Source organism: Echeneis naucrates, chromosome 14 (assembly GCF_900963305.1).
Source record: "Echeneis naucrates chromosome 14, fEcheNa1.1, whole genome shotgun sequence".
NCBI classification, from domain to species: domain Eukaryota; kingdom Metazoa; phylum Chordata; class Actinopteri; order Carangiformes; family Echeneidae; genus Echeneis; species Echeneis naucrates.
In genome coordinates, this window is record NC_042524.1 from 12,534,836 (window position 1) to 12,559,112 (window position 24,277).

General features: G+C 42.2%; 3 protein-coding genes across 3 annotated transcripts in view; 2 read left to right on the forward strand and 1 right to left on the reverse strand.

Annotated features, from left to right (window-relative positions):
• Positions 1 to 2,090: 2,090 nt before the first annotated feature.
• Positions 2,091 to 4,241, reverse strand: LOC115054413 (LRRN4 C-terminal-like protein). The gene is made up of 2 exons (XM_029519649.1): positions 4,137 to 4,241; positions 2,091 to 3,407 (listed from the first exon to the last, which is right to left on the reverse strand). The coding sequence occupies exon 2, from the start codon at positions 3,397 to 3,399 to the stop codon at positions 2,683 to 2,685; it is 717 nt and encodes a 238-aa protein (XP_029375509.1). The 5' UTR covers positions 3,400 to 3,407; positions 4,137 to 4,241; the 3' UTR covers positions 2,091 to 2,682.
• A 3,108-nt stretch (positions 4,242 to 7,349) lies between these two features.
• On the forward strand, positions 7,350 to 11,508 carry LOC115054192 (zinc finger protein 34). The gene is made up of 2 exons (XM_029519274.1): positions 7,350 to 8,491; positions 8,623 to 11,508. The coding sequence occupies exons 1-2, from the start codon at positions 7,774 to 7,776 to the stop codon at positions 9,588 to 9,590; spliced, it is 1,686 nt and encodes a 561-aa protein (XP_029375134.1). The 5' UTR covers positions 7,350 to 7,773; the 3' UTR covers positions 9,591 to 11,508.
• Positions 11,509 to 15,155: 3,647 nt separating this feature from the next.
• The window catches only part of ltbp3 (latent transforming growth factor beta binding protein 3), a 28,229-nt gene continuing 19,107 nt past the window's right edge, over positions 15,156 to 24,277 (forward strand). Inside the window, exon 1 of the mRNA XM_029519293.1 lies at positions 15,156 to 15,751. Within this exon, the coding sequence (XP_029375153.1) occupies positions 15,514 to 15,751 (238 nt within the window). The 5' untranslated portion in view covers positions 15,156 to 15,513. The remainder of the gene's footprint in view (positions 15,752 to 24,277) is intronic.

Consider the following 24,277-nt stretch of genomic DNA (forward strand, 5'->3'; position numbering starts at 1 on the left):
TCTCATCAAACATCCTGATTAACAAATAATGTTGGTGTATGCTACGTGCCACGTAAAACAATCACTTAGTTTAGTTTTTAATCTTTGAAGATTTTGAGGTTAAAGTAATCAGATCAGATTTTTAGTTTAGAAAGTTTAACTTTTAAATGAATCTTCAATTTTTTATGACAAAACAATCCTGAATTTCCATCACTGATGGGATTCTTACCAAGTAACATCACCACACATGGAGCCAGAGAAACGTAAACAGTTCAACAGCTAATTTTGAAATGTAATCCCTCTGAACACTTACTCTGAAACACGTTTCTTTTTTTTCAACTACAATCTGTAAATCTGTGATGTAGAGATTGTTTCATTTAAAAAGAATACATTCACATTGTAGAAGGTTTTTACTTAATTTTTTACTTAAAATAGTAATTTCATTCAAACAATTGAATCTAACTCTACTGTTGAAATTCAGATACCTACATTTGATGTGAAAAGTTTGACTGTTAAAGTTCCTGAGGGTAAACTGTCGGGAATCAGGAAGAATGTTCTGTCAACAGAGAACATTATACAATTGAATTTGTATCTGAATCTGTGAAAACAGCAAAAAAGGAAATATATATAATGTTTAAAATAGAAACTTTTCTTCAGTGATATTTACTTTTTATTGTATTCAGTTGCTCTTAAAATTCAAATCATTGCTGCCATTTTGTGTTTCAAGTTAGCGGATCATATTTGACAAGTTATCTCTAACTATCCTCTTCATTTTTCTTTAACCTTCATATTTTAGCTTGCCGTTTTTGTATCATGTTTGTTTCTTAATTAAAAAGCTCAGAGGAATTTAACAACAGCCTCAGATGTTACGTTAACCCAACTCCCTAGATTTTTTCTGTGTGACTGGATACCAGAGAACCTTATAAACTTCAGTTATACTGTTCATTTCTTCATCTAGGATAGATTCAAAAACATTAGGCGTTTCTTTAGAATTATTTATTCAAACAGGAGACACATTTATTTTGAAATCAGATGTTAGCATTTTTCTTCTTAGATGTACATGTTGTTCTGTTCTGCTGCCACTGGCAGATCAGCGGTGCTCTGTCATTTCCGTAGTTTAAGTTAAATCTGTTCTGCATTTGCTTTAAGGACATTTCATCTTGCTCTGTAAAAAAAACAGACTGCCGCCATGTGATACTGCACACCAATGTTTCTTTGCATTTCTTTTCCTGGTGGCCCGTTCTTGTGAAGAGTTCGCTCCCAGTTGGAGAGCAGCTGAACGTGTGTCATAAAAGCAACATCTTCAGGCACTTTCAGTGGTAGAAATAAACAGCCCGTTGTGTCTCCAAATTGCAGATGTTAGATGACTCTGTGTGGTGTAACATGTGCACTGCATTTGGAATAAGAAAGACGCCAGAAGGTGTGGAACAACTCCATGGCAGCAGCCAGAGCAAAAAGGAATTATTACGTGGCTTCAAGACATGCAGATGGAGGCTTGAACATGAGATAAATTGGATTTAAATATTGGACTTTCTTCTATTTCTCATCATGGTGAAATCGGAAAAACAAGCTTGAAACTTCTCATCACCACAGCACCGGATGACTGGAAGTCTCAGCTTGAATGGAGACAACCCACATGAAATATATATCCTCTGTAAGTCTGCTGTGTGACAGCTGGAAAAACAGTACTGAACACTTGAGCTCATCCACTGAGCTGAGACAACTTCCGACAAAAAGACAGATGGAAAAACACACCCACTCCAAAAATGACGATATATTTTGACACATTGGGTGCAGCAGCAACTTTGACAATCTTTTACTGGTGTTAACAGTGAGACCTTTTCATCAAAATACAGCAACCTCAATCTGAACTCCAAACTGAGCGAATCCAGACTCAACATTTCTTGACACATACAAGGCCAAAGGCATTCGTCATAAATACAGCACACTGTTAAAACACTATTCAGCGTATAATTAAATACATAACATGAAAAACTCTCACAGAGAGTTTCAAAAGAAAATACATACTAAATAGATTAATATATATATATGAATTTATTTTACCAATCAGCATTTGGCTCTGGCCTAAATCTGCTCTTGAATGTTGACTCAACTGTGTTTTTGTATCAGTGGGTATATATATGGTTTTTTTTTTTTTCGTTGTGTATTTACAAACAACTTAAAAACCAAACTTACATCAATATGAAAGCAAATCAGGCCTCTCAGCTCATAATAACATGATGTTTTAGAGACACACAGCAAAGCAACTGCAAGCATTTACTACCTGCTACCTGATATTTCACAGCACTTCGCCAAATAGATACTTTTTCAAATGCAAAAAGTAAAAATAGCAATTCGCAATGTCTCTCTTGTAACGTTTTATCTTTAATCTCATGGGCGTAATTTTCCAGAAAACATTGCTGATGAATGCAATATTTTCCTGCAGCTGGTTTCCAAATTGCCACCAAGGGGGTATCAAAATAGACTGTATGTGAAGTAGTTTGTGTAAACAACACGATGCAGTTGCACATGTGAGAGGATGAAAACAGGTTCCTCCTCTGCTTTCTGGAACTTATGTCAACTTATGACAAAACCGCAGATGTTCAAATGGAGTTGGTCACGTTCATCTACTGCAATAGTCCTCAGAATCCAATGGGACAAAGTCCTATCTGGTTGAGTTTCCAGTCCTGGTTTCTTTTCTACTCACGGTGTTAAAGCTGTGCTGCGCATTGAGATGCTGACCTCCTGTTTCCTTCGCCTCAAGTGCCTCCAGAGCAAGATGGCCAAAAAGAGGAGCAACAGGAAGCCCAGAGCTCCGCCGATGAGTCCTGCTTTCAGCGCCAGACTGCTGTCCCCAGGCTGATACTTCATGCAGGAGCCATCGCTGATTCCACTGTCGTTCTCTGCAGCCACACAGACCTTTGCCGTGTGGTCTATCATACCCACTGCCCCGGTCCTTCGGTTATTCCCAAACTTCTGCCGCTCTTTCCCCGCTACTGTCACAACATAAGCAGTGACATATGAGTTAGGTGCACACCACTCAATTACAACCTGAGATCCGTTCCAGGACACTGATTTCAAGTTTGGTTTCTCTGGAGCCACACTGGGTAAAGTTAACCCTGGGCACAAGCAGCCAGTGGAGTCTGCCAGCACTTTACAGGACTGTCCCTCCAGACAGGGGTTGTAGTTGCATCGTTCAGTCAGTGTTGGTTTTGACATCCTAATGGGTGAATTCGGGGTGACTGGGTCATCAAGGTCATAATAATCTTCTGTACTAAGCATCTGCGCCTTAGCTAAAGATCCGCTTGGTCTGGGGTTTGTCCCTGTGCCTCCTGCTGTCGTTGGTATAGGACAGAATCCGCCAATGAAAAGCAGGCAGATGATTCCCAGGGGAAAAGGAAGAATCTTGCTGGGAGCCATCGTGCTGTCTGGAGATCACAGAAAGTAAAATTCATAGTTTTTTGGGTTTTTTTTTTTTTTTACCAAGGAATGAAAAGTATCCCCTTGGGTTTCCAGCTAAAGCATGTGTACATTCAGACTGTCTGTTAAAGTTTATATGACCACAGAGGGGAGACTGCTGTTGAATGAAATGTTTGCTTTCATTTGAGCTAAGCTTCAATTTGAAAATGAAAATACTCCCTAGCTTTGAGACAAGAATTGTTTTCCTAAAACTGAAGAGTAAGAAAATGAAGAAATGTGTACACAATATTAATAAAAATCTGTGAAAGTGTTTGCAAATTATTTTAAGCGTTGTTTACAGAGCTGCAAGTAATAATCCTCATTTATTAAGATCTGGAGGTACTTCATGCTAATTCAGCTTTCCAGACAGTATTGCACAACTCCAATTTCCAAATCCAAATTCTTACACACCCAGGACTTAACCCATGAGGGCAGCCAAGTCAGATGGATAATGTTACAGGAAAGCTGCATGTGTGGTTTCTACAAGGGTTCACACAAACATACCTGAAATATGTTCAGTGGTCAAAGAACATTGAGCGAAAACAGTAAACTCCAAAACTCCAAAAGCCTGTGCTTAGAGCAGGAGGCCTGTCTTAATACAAAGCCACTGTGTATCCTTTCCCCTTTGGAGGAGCTTAGCTGTGTAGGGTTGTAGAGAGAGTGAAAATGTGCTCCAAATGTGAAACACATTAGCTTACCTGTTGCTTCCAAAAGTATGCAGTCTTTATCGAAATGCGTGGGAGCTCCCTTCACCTTGGCTTCCCTCTTCTTTCTCCCTCTCCTGCTTTCTCTTCTTTTATATGTTTTCCCTCTCCTCAAAAATCTCTTTCTTTCTGCCGTCCCACAGCCCCCCCCCCGCCTCTTATTCCAGGCTGTACAGCACCACCAGCTCCACCTCCCTCACTGCTGAATGCTTTAGTGTGAGTAAGTGTGTGAGTCTATGTGCTATTAGTGTCATCATTATGTTCTGCTGCAAATTACATCACTGTCGTCTAATTTCCGTTAAATTGTTTCTTTTTGAAATAAGCAGGTTTGTCTGGCCATGTCTCACATGTTAATAAGATCTTTTTTTCCTTTTAGGTGTAGAGGGAATTGGAGAAGATGGCAAAATCTCTGTGTCAGGCTTTCAGTCAGTGGAATTTGTCATTCCTGAGGTACATTTGTCACTACAGACTGTCTCCGAACTGTCACTGAAATAAAATGTATGACTTACGTTGAAGCACTGTAGCAAAAATTAAAGGTCTGAGGCTGTGATTCAGCTGTTCAATGGGAGACCGGATATCAACTTGATTGGGCTTGCTCTGGCTGTGGTTTTGAAATTGTAAATGATATGTACAAGCCCATACTTCTCTTCAAAATATTTCATGACAAGAAGGAAACTTTAAACAGCATGTCTATTTTCTTTGGAAAACAGGAGCATATTTATATAACAAAACCAGCTTTGTGGCTATGAATCCAGGTGTACGTAAACTCTCTGCTTCTGAGCAGTGACTACAGAAAAAGGTCAGCAGTAATTTACAGTTATCTCAGTTAGTTCTGACAACACCATTGAAAAACCTCTTAAATTATGTGACATATTTGTCATATCCGTAATATACATTTATCAGTTCTTTCTGTCTCTGTACCTTTATATCTAGGGGAGTGAATATATTTTGTAGTTATCTAACTCCATACAGGAGGGTGTGTGGGCGTGAATGAGATCCACATATTTTCTATGACGCATGTTTATATGTTTTGTAACATGGGGCATGTTAGTAAATGATGTCTGAATCGAATAGCGAAGATCCTGTCTACTTTTGCCCTCTGTACAGCAGTTTGTTTTAACAGTTCCTGTCAATCGCTGTCTGGGTGAGTCAGCATCAGGTCTGTAAGAGGTTTATATCCGCCATTAGTTTCCGACAAGAAACTGAGACTAAACATACTTGCGGCAGGACAAAATAAGGGATGGCATGTCACATAAACAACCACGTGACAGACATATATTCACTGAGGAAGAATTATTACACTTGAAAAGACAAAAATTCAAACAGATGGTAAGTGTTAGATGGCTAGTTATATAAACCCATTATGCTCTCCTCCTTCTTGTCATGGAACACGTCACTTTTCCCCAGCCACTGCAGCTGGCTGGGATGGTTCTGTTTCACTCATCAAACACAACATCATAAGGAAGAAATTAGTTTTATAAATAGATGGAAGCAGCCCAAATGATTACTGCAATGTTCCCCTATAACAGACACAATAAATTGTGAGTGCTGCTTGTTCTCCAAAGCACAACAACTATTTGCTGAATTAAAAATCTCTATTTATCTATTTGTTCATTTTTGTTCATTATGGTCAAGCTGAGACACTTATTTTCATTTGACATTAAAGAGATGCAGGTATGCGGCCCCAGCAATAACTATGTAAGACTCTGGAAAGAGTCCGACCCAGACAGAGGACAGTTTCACCTCATCTTTCTAAAATAACCTGTAACAATACAATTGCATTGAATTCAGTTAAATAATTGCTCATTATTGTGATGTTTGTGGAGAACTACCTTAATATGAAGTGATGTGGCCTGTTCTCAGCTGACCTGTGTCCCTCATTATTAAAGCAGTCTGCAGTGCCTCCTACAGTCGACACTATAAGTAAAGCAACACTAGACCAAGCACAGGACTAAGGACTGTGGGTGTGTTGGCTCCGGGGCTGGGTGTGTGTCACATTAACTGCTTCATGATGGATTGCACTGCTCTGAGCAGGTCATCTGCAATGTATCAGGGAGTTGGTGAGGGTGCAATCCAGCCTCCTGCCTCCTGATGACCCTGTGTGCTGGGAATGTTGTTTTCTCCTCCAGTTTCAGGGTCTGCACCAGGTCTGGATCAGGTCAACCTGGGACTGGGTTACATTTTGAACCCTTGGATTGTAAACTGTAAAGGGGAAACCTCAGCTTTTCTCCTCAAATGGCCGCTGCGCTAGGCAAGTAGTGCTGCTTCTTTCACCCCGAGTTTAGACTTGCAGACTGATAAACAATAAGCCTCTTAAATTTGCACACCGAATGGTCTCTGCCCCTCACTCTTACAGGATGAATACATTGTCAGATTTAGATGAAAGCTTGGATAAAATAAATATAAAGCCATCTAAATGTCCCTTATTTGGTATCTGAGGTTAAACAAATGTACAACAGTGCCATCTGCTCATTCCTAGTACATTTTTAATTGAAATGAGTTTTATAAAGCAATCTTTGTGTCAAATAATCAGTTGTTTGTTTCAATCATTGATTTTTAAATTGTTTCTTTCTTTAATCTGTGGTTTTAGTGTCCATTTATTATGATTATTACTCACCCAGGACGTTAAAAACCCCCTTGTATCAAATTTGATTCAATTTGAGGCCATGGAAGTAGAGAAATACAGAAATGGTGATGCATAAGTAAAGCAAGTCAAGTAATGTCAAACAAACACGTACATTTTTCTCACCTTGGAGATCACTACAATGAATTTGTTTTAATACATAGAATTAAACAGAAACAAGTTTTTGCTGGGAATGTAGAAGGTGATTCAATTAAAGATGATGGGAAATCCTTTCAAGCACGATTCAGTTTTATTCAATTATTTATTTCATTCATTCAATACAAGAAAATATTAATGAATTAGTGAATGTACACAATATAAAAAAAACAACATGGATTAAAAGGAGAAGAAAGCAGTGTTAACTTATAATATCTTCTCCCATCCCCCAAAAGAACGATAACTTTCCCTGGGAATTTAAAACATGTTAAAGGGAGAGGGAATTTGGGACGAGCATGATAACTTTGATTTGTGATTTCGGTTTAAGGACACAAAGAGAAAAGAGGCTCTGCAGATGAGCTTAAACTTCCTGTAGGTACGCACCCAGGGCTGCGATTACACAAGAGTCAGTGCGCTGCCTACGTCATTTGAATGCGACAGGCCTCTGTGTGTAGTCCAGTCCAGTCCAGTAGTGCGAACAGCGGACAGAAATGGGTGAGTGTCCGCTGAGGGCCGTGCTGTCACCGTGTTTCAACCTTGATGCTCGGACCTGAGAGTGTCGGTGAGCAGCAGCAGCAGCAGCAGCAGCTCGGAGCCGCCGTGTTTACAGCAGCTAGCAGGCTAATGTTAGCCTGCAGCGGAGCCAGGCCCTGCCGACAGCCCCCTCTCTGTTTCTATCAGCGGCGCCAGGCCAGCTGTTCTTGAGGCAGATGTGAGCGCTGACGACCAACGACGACAACACAAACAGCTACACCGACCCTCAATAACACAGGTCTTGTTGAATCCGGGCTGCTGTTAGCGTCGCGGTAAGCGTTAGCATAGCCCGCAAGCGTCGGCTCACCGCGGTAAAGCATGACTTCCAGGAGGACAGGCTATGCTGGTAGCATGGACTCGTCTCCGGCAGACAGCGGCAGCAGCTCAGTCCACACGGGAAACCGCAAACAGAGCATCATCAACATCACCGACAGGACCGGCTCCGAGTCCTGCTACGACCGGAAGGCGGACAAGGCCGGGTACGGGGCTTCGCAGGGCACTATGACCGTAACGTCGCTGAAATCCCGCCTGGCGCCGACCATTCAGACTGCCATGTCCGCTGCAGTGGACACTCTGCTGGGGGAGGTGGTGCTGGTGCTCAACGAGACCCAGCAAGAGCTGCTGCACAAGGAGCAGGAGAATGAACGGCTCAAAGTGCGGCTCGAAGTGTCGGAGAGGGAGCTGAAGACTTTGCAGGAGTGTCTGTGCAGCGCCCAGAAGCTCATAGACCAGCTGCAGATCTCGTACTCCGGCCCGCAGTCCGTCGGCCAGTCCGTCTTCGCCCCATCACTGTCTTCCATGGCCTCACTCACTCCAGGCCTGGATCGGGACCACCAGAGCTCCCGAAATGTTAACGGAGCTGGTGTGGACTTAGGTCTTGGTGGATCTGTGGATGAGTCTCTTCATGGGTTTGAGGCAAGAGACGACTACAAGATGTGCCAGCTTTCAATCCAACCTGATGGCTCTGTGACCAACCACGCTCTGGACTCCTTTGCATCCAACACCTCTCATCTGTGCTCTGATTCCACCAGGCCAGGTAAATACCCAGTGAATGTTTTTCAGCAAATTACTCTTTAAATACTTGCATGTACTTAGATGGCTTAATTTCTGTGTACAATACAATGTACCCTCCTATGTGAACCATCCTGTGTTTTCATTTGTCTTCAGATGAGAGGCAGTCTCAGGGACCAGGTGGAGCACCCAGGTTTGAAATTAAAGAGGAGCAGGGACCAGTTTCCGGCTCTGGTCAGCCAAGCAGGAAAGAGTCTGGGCTCCGGACTGACAGCAGAGGTGGTGATGGGGAACGGTCGTCCCACAATGTGGGTGACCTCAGTTATGGTCAAGTTGGGGAGGGAGGTTCTCAGCGTTCCTTCACTCACCCCCTGCGTCACCAAAGGCCTGTGCGAGAATGCAGCAGTGCCTTGCAGCAAGGTGGACTTGATGGACAGAAAGCGTTGACTAGAACTTCTGCAACAGGGAGAGGAGACGGTCTTTCACCGGGCAGAACAGAGGACTCGGCAGGACCTTCAGTCCCTGACACAGCTGGGGAGCCCTCCGGAGATCGGCCCCACCACTGTCTGGAGTGCGGAAAGACCTTCCGCTTAATCTCCAGCTTGAAGAAGCACATCCGCATCCACACAGGAGAGAAGCCCTACCCGTGTGGAGTCTGTGGCCGCCGCTTCCGTGAGTCAGGAGCTCTGAAAACCCATCTGCGCATACACACAGGTGAGAAGCCATACTCTTGCTCCGAGTGTGGAAACTGTTTCCGCCACTTGGACGGTTTGCGCAAACACAGGCGCACACACACTGGAGAGAAACCCTACGTGTGTGCGATCTGTGGGAAGCGCTTGAGCCGCCTGCAGCACCTCAAACACCATCAGCTGATCCACACTGGGGAGAGGCCGTGCTGTTGCCCCTTCTGCAACCGCAGCTTCAAAGAGCCCGCAGCGCTGAGGAAACACATCCGCACACACCGGGAGGAAGGCGGTCACATGGGAATTGCTGCCAATGATGACACAGACCCAGATGCCATGGATGACATGAACAACCTCCATCCAGCAGCTCCATCCCCTCAGATGAGGTTTGGGGAGTGGGGAGCAGAGGAGGATGACAGCTCAGTTGTGGACTGTGTGTAAATGGTGATTGGTAACATGAGCATAAAACGCGGAATAAGGAGTTTCAGTAATGTACCACGATGGATGAGGATGGAAGAATCAGCCTGTTGAGTTTTTCTATATCTGACATTTTCGTGTTTTCATGTCAGCTTAAAGTACGTTTCTCTTTTTAACCATGAAGCAGCAGCTACAGCAGTGTGCATATTATTTGTGGCAAAGGTAGTTACTGGTTAGCCAACTTCCTGGCAATAATTTGGAAAATTGGAGGAAGCGGTGAACAAGATCTATCTCCTTACTAAAAAAACAACACAAAAACAAGTGCCTCAAACACTGACCCAACCATCACTGCTTTGCTATGCCAGATATCCCCACCATGATATCAGTCAGGACGAACTGATTTTAGTAATGAGTTTCTAAAAGCTTTTTGCAACTGGCTGAGTTGCTTAAATACAGTAATCGGGAATAGATATATTCTGCTGATTCATGCTTCATGTTTAGGACAGAGCATTTACATTGTGTAGCTGGATATTTCCGATTATTCTAAATGTCACTTTATTGTTGTTACAAATCTTTTTTCCCTGTGAAGTGTTCATATTTGGGTCAATACTACTGATGATTTTACACAGCTTGTGAACACAGTTGTTTGGGCATTACCATTTCACTTAGCTGAAAATTGCAAATCAAAGTTTGGCAGAAAAATGGAAACTGAATTTAAAGCATAATATGCTCCTGTTATGATGTGGAGAAGTCGCAGTTGTTTTGAAGTACAAATGAATGATGGTAAAACTACAATTTGAAACAATTGCAAAGATGTAATTCCGAGTTGACATAGCAGGTTAGAATTAACTGCATTTTTACTGTTGTGGGTGTGGAGCTTGATCAGGCATGAGCCACTTATATCCTTTCTTTCACCATACTCTGTTCCATCTTATCTCTTCATTTCAGTTTCAGTCCTCATCAGTTACACAACTGTAATGTTTTGTCAGGCTAAAGCTATCTGTGGCAGGTTTAGCTGAGTTTGAAGATAGCAGTTTGAATGTTAAGTTACACCATAACTTACAGGGTTAAGTGATGAGCGAGAGGAGACATCAGCATGCATTCAGAAAAACAGCTTGAAAGCTTTATTTTACTGTACCCGTGTCATATCATCATTTCTGTATCATGGACCATACCTTAACATTCCTTTTTTTTTTCCCCATGTTGCTACTGGATGTCTAGAAAACACCTCCTTTTCTGGGCTTACATTATTCTTACCAGCCAGTTACTAGCAGTTACTTGCGGACTTGGGTGCTTGCATGTGCATATCTGTTCCTCAGTTTGTAACAATGCCTTCTGGACTTTTATGTAAATACGAATGTAGTTTTAGTTGTTTTATCTGGTTTAATAAGGGTTAACATTTGTGAAAAAGTTAAAGTGCGGCAATGACTTTTTTTATGTAATGTACTTTGTAATCATCTATATCCTAACATGTGTAAATATAGAAAATCCTGTTACATTTGTTCCTGATGTTCTGATATGACACAGCTGATGCATTAAGTTTAATGGCAGAGTATTATTCTTATCAGCTCTCTTACTCTGTCAGTTTCCGGTGTCGTTCACCCTGTATTCTACTATAATGATCTTTGTGTACATTTGCAAGTGCAAGTCATTTTACAAGGCACTCAAAATGTTAAATATATGTCTTTCTATACCCAAAATACAAGGTAGTCTTCACCCCAGATAATCATATTTATTGTTTTCGTAGTACATACAGGGGAGCTTTGCATGGAAGTTTAAACTGCCTCAACTGGCACGCTTCCTTGACAGGTAAGTGTTCAATGTGAAATGCATTACTTTTTTATGCTTCGGTGTTCAAATTATATGCCTACACATCGCGTTCACCCCCTTACTTACTGTAAATGTTAATCTATTAAAGGGCCTTGTTTGTCTTTTTTCTCTGTGGCTGTTTATTAAATCACTTTATGCTGAGTTTTCTTGGAAATATTTGATATTAGAGATTATGTATTATGGCAAAAAACACCTGGATGATTATTACTGACTACATAGTAATATCAGTATTAAGTAAGACTAGACCAGAAAACAGCTGTTAGTCGCAGCTTTATCATTTTGCTTTCACTCAGTTCCTTGATTAGAGCACAACAACCACATTAACCCTGGGGGAACGTTTCCACACCATTTGAAACTTTGCCACTGTTTGCCAGACTGTGTAGGTGTTGTAGACGCCCCATTGTGAGGCACCAGATAACACCTTACTCCTTTTCCAATGCTGAGTAATAACAGCTGTGTTCATGCACACAAATTGCTATTTGAGTTGGTGTTAGGTGTAATTATAGAAGCTTATCAGGTTACTTTGGTGAATTAAATTGAGTCATTCTTCAGTGTTGCTGTTTAGATTGCTGGGGTCACACCTGAAGACCTGCAAACAGACTGATCAGAAAGGCCAGCTCTGTGCTGGGATGCCCCCTGGAGCCGGAGGAGGTGGCGGGTTAGAGAAGGATGATGGCTAAGCTGTCATTAGTGATGAAGATTGGCTTTCACTCACTGCTCTGCAGACCTCTTTCCCAAGGTGCTCCACTCCAAATATGTGAGGGAGCGTTACTGCTGATCATTCCTCCCTGCAGCTGTAAGACCACAACCAGCACTTCCCAGGAGACCATGATATTAAATCAGGTAAACCCAATATCCTATTTCCATATGGGATCCTTAAAGTTTTGGCAAAGTTTTAAATTCTTCCACAGTGTTCAAGGTCATTTCTTTGAAATTTTACTCACTGCAGAACTTATTTTACAGCTCTGGACATTTGATGGCCAAAGCTGTACTTAAAGTGGAGCTGTCATTTTCGTGCCAATATATTCTCAATTCAGGATTATTAAGTAGGAAACCTGTTGAAACAAAACTTTTAAATTGTGTGGTTTTTATGCACAGGTATGTTTAAACATTAAAAAACATTGAGACACGTAGAAACGTTTCTCTGGAAAGCATAGTCACAATTTATTATTTGTAGCAGGCCACAATATAACCCTCAAACAGTGGCAGCAAGTATCAAAGTAGGCTTCATTTACTCATTAAGATGAAGTAGCTGCTTTATAATTCAGCTAAATAAGCTAAAATTAAGAAGGAGACATTGTACTGTTAACAGCACATCATTTATTTTTACAACCCAACCCTACGTGAAATTGTGCCATTTGTTCATTCCTGTAATAGTTTCATATCTCAGTCAGCTTCAACAATACATGGCTGCTTTAGTTTAAGCTTTTAAGGGTTCTGTAATAACAGCACACATCTATTAACTGCATGCAGAAATGAAGGGTAAGCAGAGGAGGCAGCACATAACCTCTGGTAGTGACATGCTGTGTGTTGTTGCTCAGTGGGAAGAGTTATAGTGTGTTATGATGCATGTAAGGTGGCATGTTAGTGCAGATGAGTCCCCCCTTTTAAACTGCTCCTCACAGACACATAGGCCACCCACTGACTGGAAGGTTCGGGACAGAAAGCAGGTATCGGGGCCCAGGTAAAACCTACTGGATAGGCCAAAAATATATAATAAATAAATAAATGCTAACTGCAGCACCTTTCTGTGAGTTACCATTTTCTCCCCGTCCCTGCGTGGGTTTCCTCTCACCATCCAAAGACATCATGTTTGGGGTAACTGATGACTCTAAACTGTCCACAGGTCTGAGTGTGAGTGGTTGTTGGTCTCTGTCTGTCTCTGTGTGTTGTCCCTGTGATGGACTGGTGGCCTGTCCAGGGTGTACCCCGCTCTCATCCAGAGTGAGATGGGATTGGCCCCAGCACCCCACGACCTGGAAATGGATAAGTGGTAGAATAAAAGAATGAATGAATGAATAGCTGAAGCACTGGACTCACCTTGGCAATGGTCAAACCCCAGTGAACTTTTCTTTCCTGGCTCCATTAGCCTGGTCCCAAAGGAGAACGGCAAACCTGGGTTTCTCTTGTGAGCCTGTAAGGCTTCTACAGTACCTAAAATAAAAATATGCTGAATCAATAGACGAATCAGACTCCGGTTTCCTCCCACAGTCCAAAGACATGCATGTCTGGGTTGGCTGATGACTCCAAATTGCCCTGGAGGTGTGAGAGTAAATGATTATTATCTCTGTAAGTCCCCATGTGTTGGCCCTGCGATTGACTGGAGACCTGTCCAGGGTGAACCTGCCCTCGCCCAAAAACATTAGCTGGGATTGGATCCAGCTCCCCCTACAATCCTGACAGACAAGTAGTTGCTAGTGGCCATGTAATGTTATAGAAGATGCCAGATTAAGTTCCCTCTAGCTGTTTTTTTCTTTGGGTTGTGTAGTTAGCCCATATAGTTCTTTTAGTCATTATTGTCTGGTGCAGTAAGCTGCTAAGATTTTAGTATTCAGAGGAAAAGTAATTATTTTGTACTCATAATAATCAGAATGTTTATTTGTGACCTCCAATGTGTTTGCATCGTTTGTGTGTGTGTCTTGGCAGCTGCTGATGCACTGATGGCAAGTAGCAGAGGCAGAGAGAAATGTGAGACCGGCCTGTGAACTCTCTGTAAGCCTGTGCAGTCATTTCCTCAGCGACTGAAAGTAAACACTCTCACGTTTTGGAGGGGAAGTGACTCAACTCCCTTTGTCTCCTTCTCACTTTCACCCCTTTGCCCATGTGACCCCAAACACTGGCTGGCTCACTAGACTCTTGCAGTGGTAGCAACTTCACGTTGTCATTAGCAGATTCCCTTTTCTCAGGCACGCGAGATAAGTTTAGTGTATGACTTGCTGCCAACGACTCCTGCTCTCTGGACAAACTAACTCTCATTCAAGTAGGAAGAAGCAGACTTAGAAGACTTTCCCACCTTATAGTTGTTCTTATAGTGTTTTTCGATTATGGTGCTGTAATTTTCTGTCAAATAAAGCATCTGAGAGACGACTGAGAAATGTGGAAAAAAGATTGATTTAGATGTATGTTGACATCTGCAGCAGATACCTAGCATCTGACCTAAGATGATATGACTCCTCTTACAGAGCATAAGAAAGGGATCACAGATCTGTAAGGCGTAGCAGCAGTGTCTGATATTTGATTTATGTGATGATGTGAAGAGCTTTAAACAAAAGCAGTGTGCTCTGACCTCGGCCTGATGCTGATGGCCAGTGTATGCCAACAGATTTGGAGAAGGCCTTTGTCTGACAGCTTGTTTTAACGTAGGAAGGCCGAGTTTAAACACTGAACTGATCAACAGATAACGCTGGCCATCATTATTCATACATCTCACGTAGAGCAGACACAGGAGCCTCAGGGACAGTCAGTAAGCATGGGAGGTTATTTATGATCAGTCACCTTTAAACCCTCATCAAACACGCAGGTGTTTCATTTCAAGGCCTCTTTTCTTTACAGGGTGAGACCTGCGGGCTGTGTGCGGGCTGTGTGCGGGTGTCTGCGGGGGCAGCAGAGCAGAGGAGGAGCTGGGAGGCTGTGAGGAGGAATAACCAACAAGGAAACCACTCTGTGCTTTGCTCCTGCGCCGCCAGGCCGCTCCAGAGAGGGCTGGCTCACCCCTTCTCCTCCTCCTCCCTTCTTCTCTCCAGCTCTCCAAAGCACCGGAGCAGAAGGAGGAAGAGCGCTGAAACTTTGGAAACAACAGCAAGAGAAACTCTCCAGGATGCCAAACGCGTCGCTTCTACAGGCGGATCCCTTGTGCACACGAGGGGAGTAATTCTGCTGTCGTTGTTATTTGTTTGTTTTGTTTAGTTGTTTTTCTTAAGGAGCGAGATCAGGAGGGAGGACGCGCTTTTTCTTCTTCTTCTTCTTCTTCTTCTTCTTTTCCACCCTCCGCCGTATGAGACGTCAAAAAGCTGCCCTCCGTTAACGCAGCAGGCAGCAGCGGGATCCGGAGCCGAAGCCCTTCGGCCTGTGAGTGGATGAGCCCGGCTGTCTGCGGAGGGCAGCGGAGGATGCCAGGATGCCCCCTCTGATCACCCATCTGCTCGTCATCTGGCTCGGCGTCCACAGGCTGGTGTGGTGCACGGAGCGCGCCTCCGCCCGGGAGCGTTTCAAGGTGGTCATCGCTCCGCTCATCTGCAAGCGGATCTGCCTGAAGGGCCAGTGTCAGGATACCTGCGAGCAGGGCAACAACACCACGCTGATCGCAGAGAACGGCCAGGGGGCCGACACGCTGACCGGACAGGGCTTCAGGGTCGGTGAGTGCGGCTGTTTGTTTACCCAGAGTCCTGCACACTGCAAATATCCCTTTGGCCGAAATGTTCCACATCAAGATCATCAGCAGCTCACTGTAGCTGTAAATCCGTCACGGTTTTTTCAGCAGTATTTCAGAAACTATTTTGGGAGAGTAACGACTCCAAAGTGTCTGAAAAACACCACACGATCCTGAAAGTAGGACTGGATGATGTTTGTTATTGGAAGGCATTAGGGACAAAACATGTTAAGACAAACTAAGTTCAACCAGCTTTTCGCTCTCATGAGTGAAATCCCACAATCTCATTTTTATTTTAAGAACAATGTAGCAGCATGAACTGGAAAATAAAAAAAGCCTCAGTAAGTTCTAATACATTGGTACCTTTCAGGCTTGACTGTATTTCAGTCTGTGATAATGCAGCGTATTTCTCACACATACCATATGTTTCTTGTTTAAAACCTTCACCTGCAAAGAGTCTGCAGCTGTTAAATGAGTTTAGTGTATGGTAGGTGAATAAAATTTACCCCTGTAGTGTGGTGGGGTAAAGTAAAACATCTGTGGAAATGGACATTATGGAGAAGAGAACAAACGATCCTTTGTAACTATTCCACCTTTGTTAAAATGGTCAAAAGCACTGACCTGTGTTCATTTAATTCATTATGCCTTTATGTCTGTAAACCATCACACATCAGTGTAATGCCAGATACCGATATCCATCATCAATTCATGGCATTGGGATTTATGGCAAGCGGGTATAAACCCTGCTTTGCAAATAAATAGTTGGTTAATATGAGGTCAGGTGGGTTTACCCTCCACTGCACTGCTGGAAAATGTTCCCGTATTTCACTTTAATTAGTGAGGCATGCCTCATTACACTGCATATAAATGTACTCTTTAGATCTAAGCTTTCCCCCTCAACTCCAGTGTTTGGTTGGCATGAGCGGAGTCTTTCTGCACTGTATCAGATCAGCTGTGGTGAGACATGGAGCCTTGCAGTCTACATCAGTCTCCGGCATTAAGCAGTTTCTCACTGGTCTGCTTTCCTCATACTCCGATCAGTAAGGCACATGCTGTTCAGCTGTCTGAGTTTAAAAGCTAAGAAAATTCGGCTTTGCACTGACCTCTCAGTCGTGGACATTGGTTATGTGCTGTAAATGATGGTCCACATTATTTCTATCTTTGTATCAGCGCATGCTAATTACTAATTTATCTGTCTCTGTTTCATCGAAATATGTTAATGTTGGTTTATATTAAAATTATCTTCTAAACAGCATTAGTCCTAACCTAATATTTGACAGATGATAAAAGCTCCTTCGAGGCACCAATACATGAGCTTCATATTTCTGTGGACATCACATTTAGGCCAAAGCCATTTTTCAGTCTCTTCCGTTTTACAACAAATAGAGCAGATTAAACTGAACAGAACCTAAAAACTTCTCCTACAAACTTTTAAATCAGTTTTTTTCTACTGCTTGGTTGTGTTTTTTATCTATTCATATATATTTGTATATTTTTTGCTCTTCTGTATTATTACACACCTGTGATATCTGGATTATAAAGAGACGGGCGAATACAGTAAATGTTTTTTTATATTTTATAAGTGCCTGATTTTAATCTGTGGCTGCAGAAAACCTGCAAGGGAGTCGATAAAATGAAATTTTATGCCAGCTATTGACTCTGTGTTGGTTCTTAGGGTTTTCACACAGTTTTTGCCGTACAGAGGAGTTGGAGTCGGACATACAGATGTGGCCTCTCCAGCTGTTTCCTTTGGTATGCCCATGTGGAAATAAGCGGGCAGGATTAAATCAAGGTCAAGTGAATCTCCCTCTTGGTGCCATGGCACTGCTCTTATTCCCTGACATCATGTAGAGTCAGAGAGTTGGCTTGGATATCAGACCTCCCTCTTCTCATTCAGTTTCCTCTGCTGTGTCATGTTTTGGGGCTTCTGCCGCAAACAATTCCAGAAAGTCAATTCCAGGAATACTTCATAGAGGTTCACATTTGGTTTGGGTAGAGTCAAGTATCTGAAAACAGATTCTTCCTGGGCTGTATGAGTTTTTGCTGAAGGGTATAGTGGGTTCAACTTAGGTTTGGAGAGAAGATGTGTGATGTTCACTGTCAGGGCTGGAATGTGGTGTGGACAAGTGGAAATTTCTCTCCCCCGTGTTAAAATAGCTATGACTATAGCAACAACAATATGAAGACTTTTCCATATTTGAGCAGCTGTGATGTCAGCACAGCAAGGCCGAGCGAACCTGACCAAACCCAAACCGTCGTTCAGAAAATATAGTGCAGGAAAAACCCAGGAATACCCTTTTATGTTTCAATCGACTCGAGGATTTTCACAGTCGTTCAGTGAACTGCCTGGATTTGGCTGCTGTTCAGTTCAAAGGTTTTAGTATTTCTGGTAACAGATGGAGATAATTGAAATAGCCTGAACCTGTGAAAATAATAGAAAGAGAACGTTTTAGAAACAATTTTCCAACTTCAGTGAGCAGGTTGACGTGATGAAGGAACTGAAAACATAAAACATCATAAGATATACAGTTTAAATCCTAAATATAAGTGAAATGACCGATAGCCTTAAACAGACAGAGAACATGTCAGTGTTGGCAGAGAATTGTTTAGGCTTTGTTTAATTTTTTTGACCAGCTGTCTAAATGACAAACCAGAGAAAATCCAGATTTAAGCAAATGCTTGATAGTTTTAGCCATGCTGCCAGCACGGTTCACCACTTTGGTCCAAATTGAAATATCTAAACAGTTACTGTAAGGATTTCCTCGAAATGTGCTGCTGACATTGATTTCCTCTTTAGGGAATTTTTTTTTGTTAAAAGATAGCAGCCTGGGAGTCGTGAGAGTGAAACAGAACGGTAAAAACAAGCTGCTGAAAGACATTAAAACACCTTTCACATCAAATTTGATAATATAAATTTGATTGATTTAAGCTTTAGACATTTGTTGTGTTATTTGCTAGTCATTTTTCCATTTTTGAGCCTCCTTATTAAAAAAAGTAATAAACATCAGTCAGGGTTAGGGCTTTAATCAAGTCAGAAATGTAAGTTATGATGTCTTTGAGCAGTGTATGACTATACCATCCCACCCTGAGACAGCCAGACGGCCACCCAGATGATCACAACAAATCACCTGAGAGACTGACAGCTTTGTACTTTATAACCTATTTGAAAGAGCTTCCAGTGAGCTGCAGCTCTGCATTCATTGTCAGACAATGATTACGATGATTGTAGAATGCCTACATGTTTAACATGTTTATGTTTAAGTAAGTACTAGTTAGACTCAGTACTGGTCTACTTAGCACACAGTGTACACAATAAATTACTGCATTTCTCTGTCAAACCATTATTCTTCATGTTCTCTGAGTTCTGTACACATGCAATGCAATTAATTTACCACATACTTATCAGAATAAACATTTTAATCATCACCAGCTGTGCACTTACTTGACATATTTAAATCTGCACAAACACAAACTCCACTGCAGACCAAGATAAAATATGCAAGATATGGTTACTTGTTCCCTGTAGTTCACACTGAGTCATTGATAAATCTACAGCGCATTCAGAGAGTGCTCAGAAAGTGTTCAGAAAGGGTGATTATACTGTTGAAAGGTGATTTAAGGTATTAGGTATTTAGGTATTTTTGCAGCCTAAGCAGAATCAGGAGAGCTAAAGAATAAGGAGGGGATGGCATGTAACAATGGAAGCTGAATTTATAAATTACACAATTGAAAAAATGTTTACGTTTTATCGCTGTTTCAACAGATGAATAGGCGAAGACTGCCTCGTAATTCTCTCCATGTGGTTGGCTGTCAAGATATTCAACAGTCAACAATTTTATTTTTTTTTTATCTTACGCACTTGAAAGCTGGCTATAAATTATAGGTCAGGCAGGAGAAGAGGACATAAGATGCCTTTCGCTCCTTGGAGACTTGCTCTTTTTTATATATGTGTGCGCATCTTTCTCACACTTTGTCTACTTGTGAAAGGAAGAGTTATATTTTCAGTTGTCTTCAAATATCTCTTAGATAATCTTACAAACTAAGGCCGCTGCATAAAAATAGTATATGTTCTGACTACTATGTAAGACAAATTTTGCAATGCTGTTGCTAGCAGAGAGGCAACCCATCTATCAGCCTTACTAACAACAGCTGTTTGGCACCCATACAATCCAATGAGCCTTATCTGTCCTCTGAAACTTAACAGCATCTCATCTTTAACAAGGCCCCAGACGTCCAGCCCTCTCTAGCCTCTCGTCTCTTTCTGGAATAACATAAAGCTCAAGGATGTGGTCTTATCACATCCCAGTCTGGACTTGTCCCACCTAAAATGGGCATTGTGAAAAGTGTATATGGCTATTTCAGGATTTCCCATGTGGTTCTGTATTTAGAGTGAAGCGACAGTAGTAGCCCTGTGGTTTGTTTTGGTTTTCCCCTGGCATGGGTCAGAGGTCCATGGGAGCCTGAAAATGAAGACAAGTCAGTCAAATACAGTAGATGGAGCTGGCTCTGCTTTCTCTCTGTTTAGGACATGAGTTTATTTTACCTTTCAAAGCCCTCTGCTCTTACCCACACACTCTTTTTTCTCTTGTGCCAAGCTTTGGAGAAAGTGGTCTGACATGGGCAACCAAAAACCTGCAGCACTCCGGATTTTTGCCACAGTTTGGACCGAGCTCAGACGAAAACTCAGGCATAGCTCCTGTGCTCACACCTTCTCAAACACAAACACACTTGCTGCTTACCTTTGGTGAAATGGACACTTATTTTGCCAGTGCTCTTCAGCTAGCTGTCAACGATGTGTTTTTATATTTTTGGATGCACATTCTGTCACCTCTCCCTGTCTATTTCTGTGTGTGAGCGAAATAATACATGAGGTTATTTGGGGTCTGCCATTTTCATTAACCTTTTACCACTGTTTTGCAAGGGCGTCACTATTAGTAGATACAACGTTAATGTGTGCGTATAAGAAGATCAGATGTTGAAAAGACAGCCCAGCTGGCTCACAGTACATCATATCGTCATTGAATCAGTCAGTCACTCCGACAATTTGACAAATATAAGAAAACTTGTATAAAAGAAGCATTTAAAACTCTAATTCATTTGTTTCAACTGAGCTCAACCAATCGTGAAAAGAAGGGTGGTTGTTAAATGGGTTTAAGCTTCGGTAATTTGTTTCTGTATTTTTATATGTCAAGGTTGTACCACAATACTCATTAAGAGCACCCATTCCCATCAAATCACCCTCCTCTGTGTCATTAAACTCAAAAAAGCCAATTTGGCTGTGTCGGCCACAAAAGGCGTCACAGTAAATTAAGTTTAGAAAACAAAACAGCAATTAGAGGTGTTTTTTCTCTTTTTTTCTGAACATCACAAGGGAACAGTGTGTATATTTGGGTGTACGTGTACCTAAGTGTGTTGTACTCAGGAGTAGTGTACCGAATCCAGCTCGAGCAAACAGCCTTCTCTGCCATCTTTAACACTCTCCTCCCATTTGCTTAGTGAGGGGGAGAAAAAGAGCAGTTATTTAAAGCTGCTCAGAGGAATGTGAGCGGTAGAGACTGCACCCACACCATGCAGGACCCTGTAGCTGTAGTGATTAGCCAGGGTAAACAGAATAACATGGCCTCTGCCAGCGCTGCTTGCTTCCCTGACCTGAGAGTGTGCAGCCTGCAGACATTACCTGCTACGGTGCTTCGGCACTGAGTGCTGAGTATCCCGCAGGGCAGGTATCTGACATAATCTCAGCAGAGCACTGTCAGCACTCATCTACCTGCCTGCTCTCCAGTTCCTGTAGTTGAGGCTTTAAGACAGTCATTATATGACATCATTCACATTTACGCCAAGATCCTGTCTGACTCTCTGGCTCTGCTTCCACAAACATCTCTGCCAGAGGGGTGTGACAGGGTAATGCTGGATATGTGCCCACCCAAGGACTATTAAAACCGTACTGCATATTTCCATGATGTGAAAATCACATCGAGGAAGGCAGCGTTTGATTGAGATTTGGATAATTGCAAACTTTCTTACTGCAATCCCTTCTGATCTTCTTGACATTTTTTCAGGAGGAGTCTGCTCCTCGTAATCATCCGTTTTCTGTGAGGTTAACAAACTGTTGTTTTAGGCTGACTGTGCAAAGTAATGAATGCCTTGGATGACAGTAGACGAAGGACGACACTATTGTTTGGATAGCTGAGGCCGAGGTCGCTCAGTTTTGGGGGGGTTAATGCAGCACAGAGTTCTCCAAGGGGAGGAGGAATGTGTATGCAAGTTTGTGTTTTCAAAAGGCAGTGATTATGTCATTTACTCCCAATGTCTGGCTCAGCTGAAGGAGTCTGACCCATTTCATACATTGCTGTTTCTCACTTTGTGTGGTATGTGGTCTCCCAGTGCCAGTTGATGGTAGGCGTATTTGGGGATGCGGTTTCCAGCTTTGGACTGTTGGTAAAGTGAAGCACGTCATACAATGAGAGCTATTCCCCAATTCTCGTTTTAAACAGTGGCTCTAGTGGCATGTGTTTATAGTTCATGGGGCCCGGTGTTGTTTAGTCATACTTCTCCAGGGTCATGAGAGACGGTACTGGATAGAAGTAAAATACTAAATACAGGAGGTCTCATGAAAATCCCCTTGAACCGTGGATTAAATCACAGTACATATAACATTGGCACAATAATTGTGGTACAAAAAGAAGGTTCTAAGTTTAAACCTTCGTGTGTGGAGCCTTCCTGGGTTCCCTCTGGATACTGCCAACTGCCCTCAACAGTCCAAAGACATGCCCATGGGCGACCCTCAATTACTCTGTGATAGATTGACCTGTCCATGGTGTACCCCACACTCACCCCCAATTTAAAGACATGGATGTGGAAGCAGTATAGAAAAAACAGATGGTTGGATTTCAATCATTTGACGGTGTCATATAAGGTGACACACATAGTGCCAAACCCACTGAACCCAATGAACACCTGACTGTAAAATCCAATCAAGCCTTGAGGTACTTTTGTTGCTTTTTATTGTACATGTCCATCAGAAAAGGCCAAAGACAGAAAAAACAGGTGGCTATTGCTCAGTAAACAGATTACTGTTACTTATACTGTATCACATCAGTTTCATCAATAGAAAAACAAAAGTAGAGAAGTCCAGTTTAGACTTTTTGGTGTCTGATGTTGGGGACTATATTTTGTTCAGGCGCAGTGACTTTTCAGAGTCTCAGCTCGTTGCCCAGACAACCTAATGGTAACAAAAGATGCATGACATTGATGCTTTAATTTGGCCTCAGTTGTTATCGCTCCAGTGAGATAAAGTGTAGAGTTTAGTTTATTAATAAGGTGTTGCAAGCATGAATCTGAACCACGCATCGATGTTACTTTGTAACAACTTGAAAACTCCACGAGTGCAAACATGACTTGTGGTTGTATCACATTTCTTGTTCCTGTGTCTTTATCAGCCAACACAACTGAGGAAATGATTGCATGTTTGCTGAAAAGTGTTATGGCATCCATTTTTAAATCCCTAAGTGGTTAAATTCAGACTGAGGCTGAATCACAGTGAAAGTGACTCAGTGAGCATCAGCACTGATTTTGGTGTCTGAATTTTACAGTCTGGGTCAATTACAAATTTTTCCTGGAACAAGATTGCATTCAAAGAACAGGACAGATCGGGTCGTTGTATCATCTGTATGGTGAGAGATGGTGTCTGCAGTAGTTTACAGTGCAGTGAACTGAGGAGCTTTTCAACTGAGGTTTGTGGGGCTGTAATTTGTTGTTTTTGAGCTGGGAGGGTGCGGCTGTGGCTAAAAGGACGTCGTGGAGGGAGGGGGCTGACGATGCGTCATCTCCAGGCAGACAGGAGTGAGTGGGTGGTCACAGGCCAGTCAGAGGGCAAATCTGTCTTCCTTTCTTTCTTTCTTTTTCTTTCTTTCTGTCTTTTGTTCTTTCTGTTGCTCTTTTTATCTTTCTCTTTCTTTTTCTGGCACAACTTTATGTTCACATATAGATGCCTATGTCAAGACATGTTTTTCTTCTTTAGGCAAAAAATAAATAAACGACAGACTAGTATAATTCTCCTGGTGCCAGTTACTACCTGTAATTTGCTAAAAATGTGAAATATGGTGCCTTTTTGACTGCGTCCTGCTCATCTGTTAGTTACACTAGAGGTGCTTACTTAGCATTGGGTAATGTACAGTATGTTTTTCCTTCAGGGAAAAAATAAAATGTGTCTGGAGATCAGAGTAATTCCACTGAAATATCCCATTTTTCTATTTGCTGGATTTAACATCTGTCCTATTCTGCCTCGACTTTATTCCCTCATTTTCCCAGATATATGATCTCCTGCTTCTACTGTCTCATGCTGTTAAGAGATCTGTCTTTCTCCTCTTTGGGTGAATCACGACATGATGAAGAAGGAGCTCTCACTCATATGTCACATGAAGCACTCAAATGAGAAGAGCTTGAAGACAAAGACTTATCCTCCTGTCTTCAGTCTCCTCACTCAGTTCACTTCACTCTTCGAGTTGGAGTG

Bases quoted from the DNA above. Each gene is read 5' to 3' on its own strand.
- LOC115054413 (XM_029519649.1), bottom strand. From the start codon at position 3,399: ATGGCTCCCAGCAAGATTCTTCCTTTTCCCCTGGGAATCATCTGCCTG.
- LOC115054192 (XM_029519274.1), top strand. From the start codon at position 7,774: ATGACTTCCAGGAGGACAGGCTATGCTGGTAGCATGGACTCGTCTCCG. The intron at 8,492-8,622 runs GTAAATACCCAG...ATTTGTCTTCAG, and splicing joins CTCTGATTCCACCAGGCCAG to ATGAGAGGCAGTCTCAGGGA.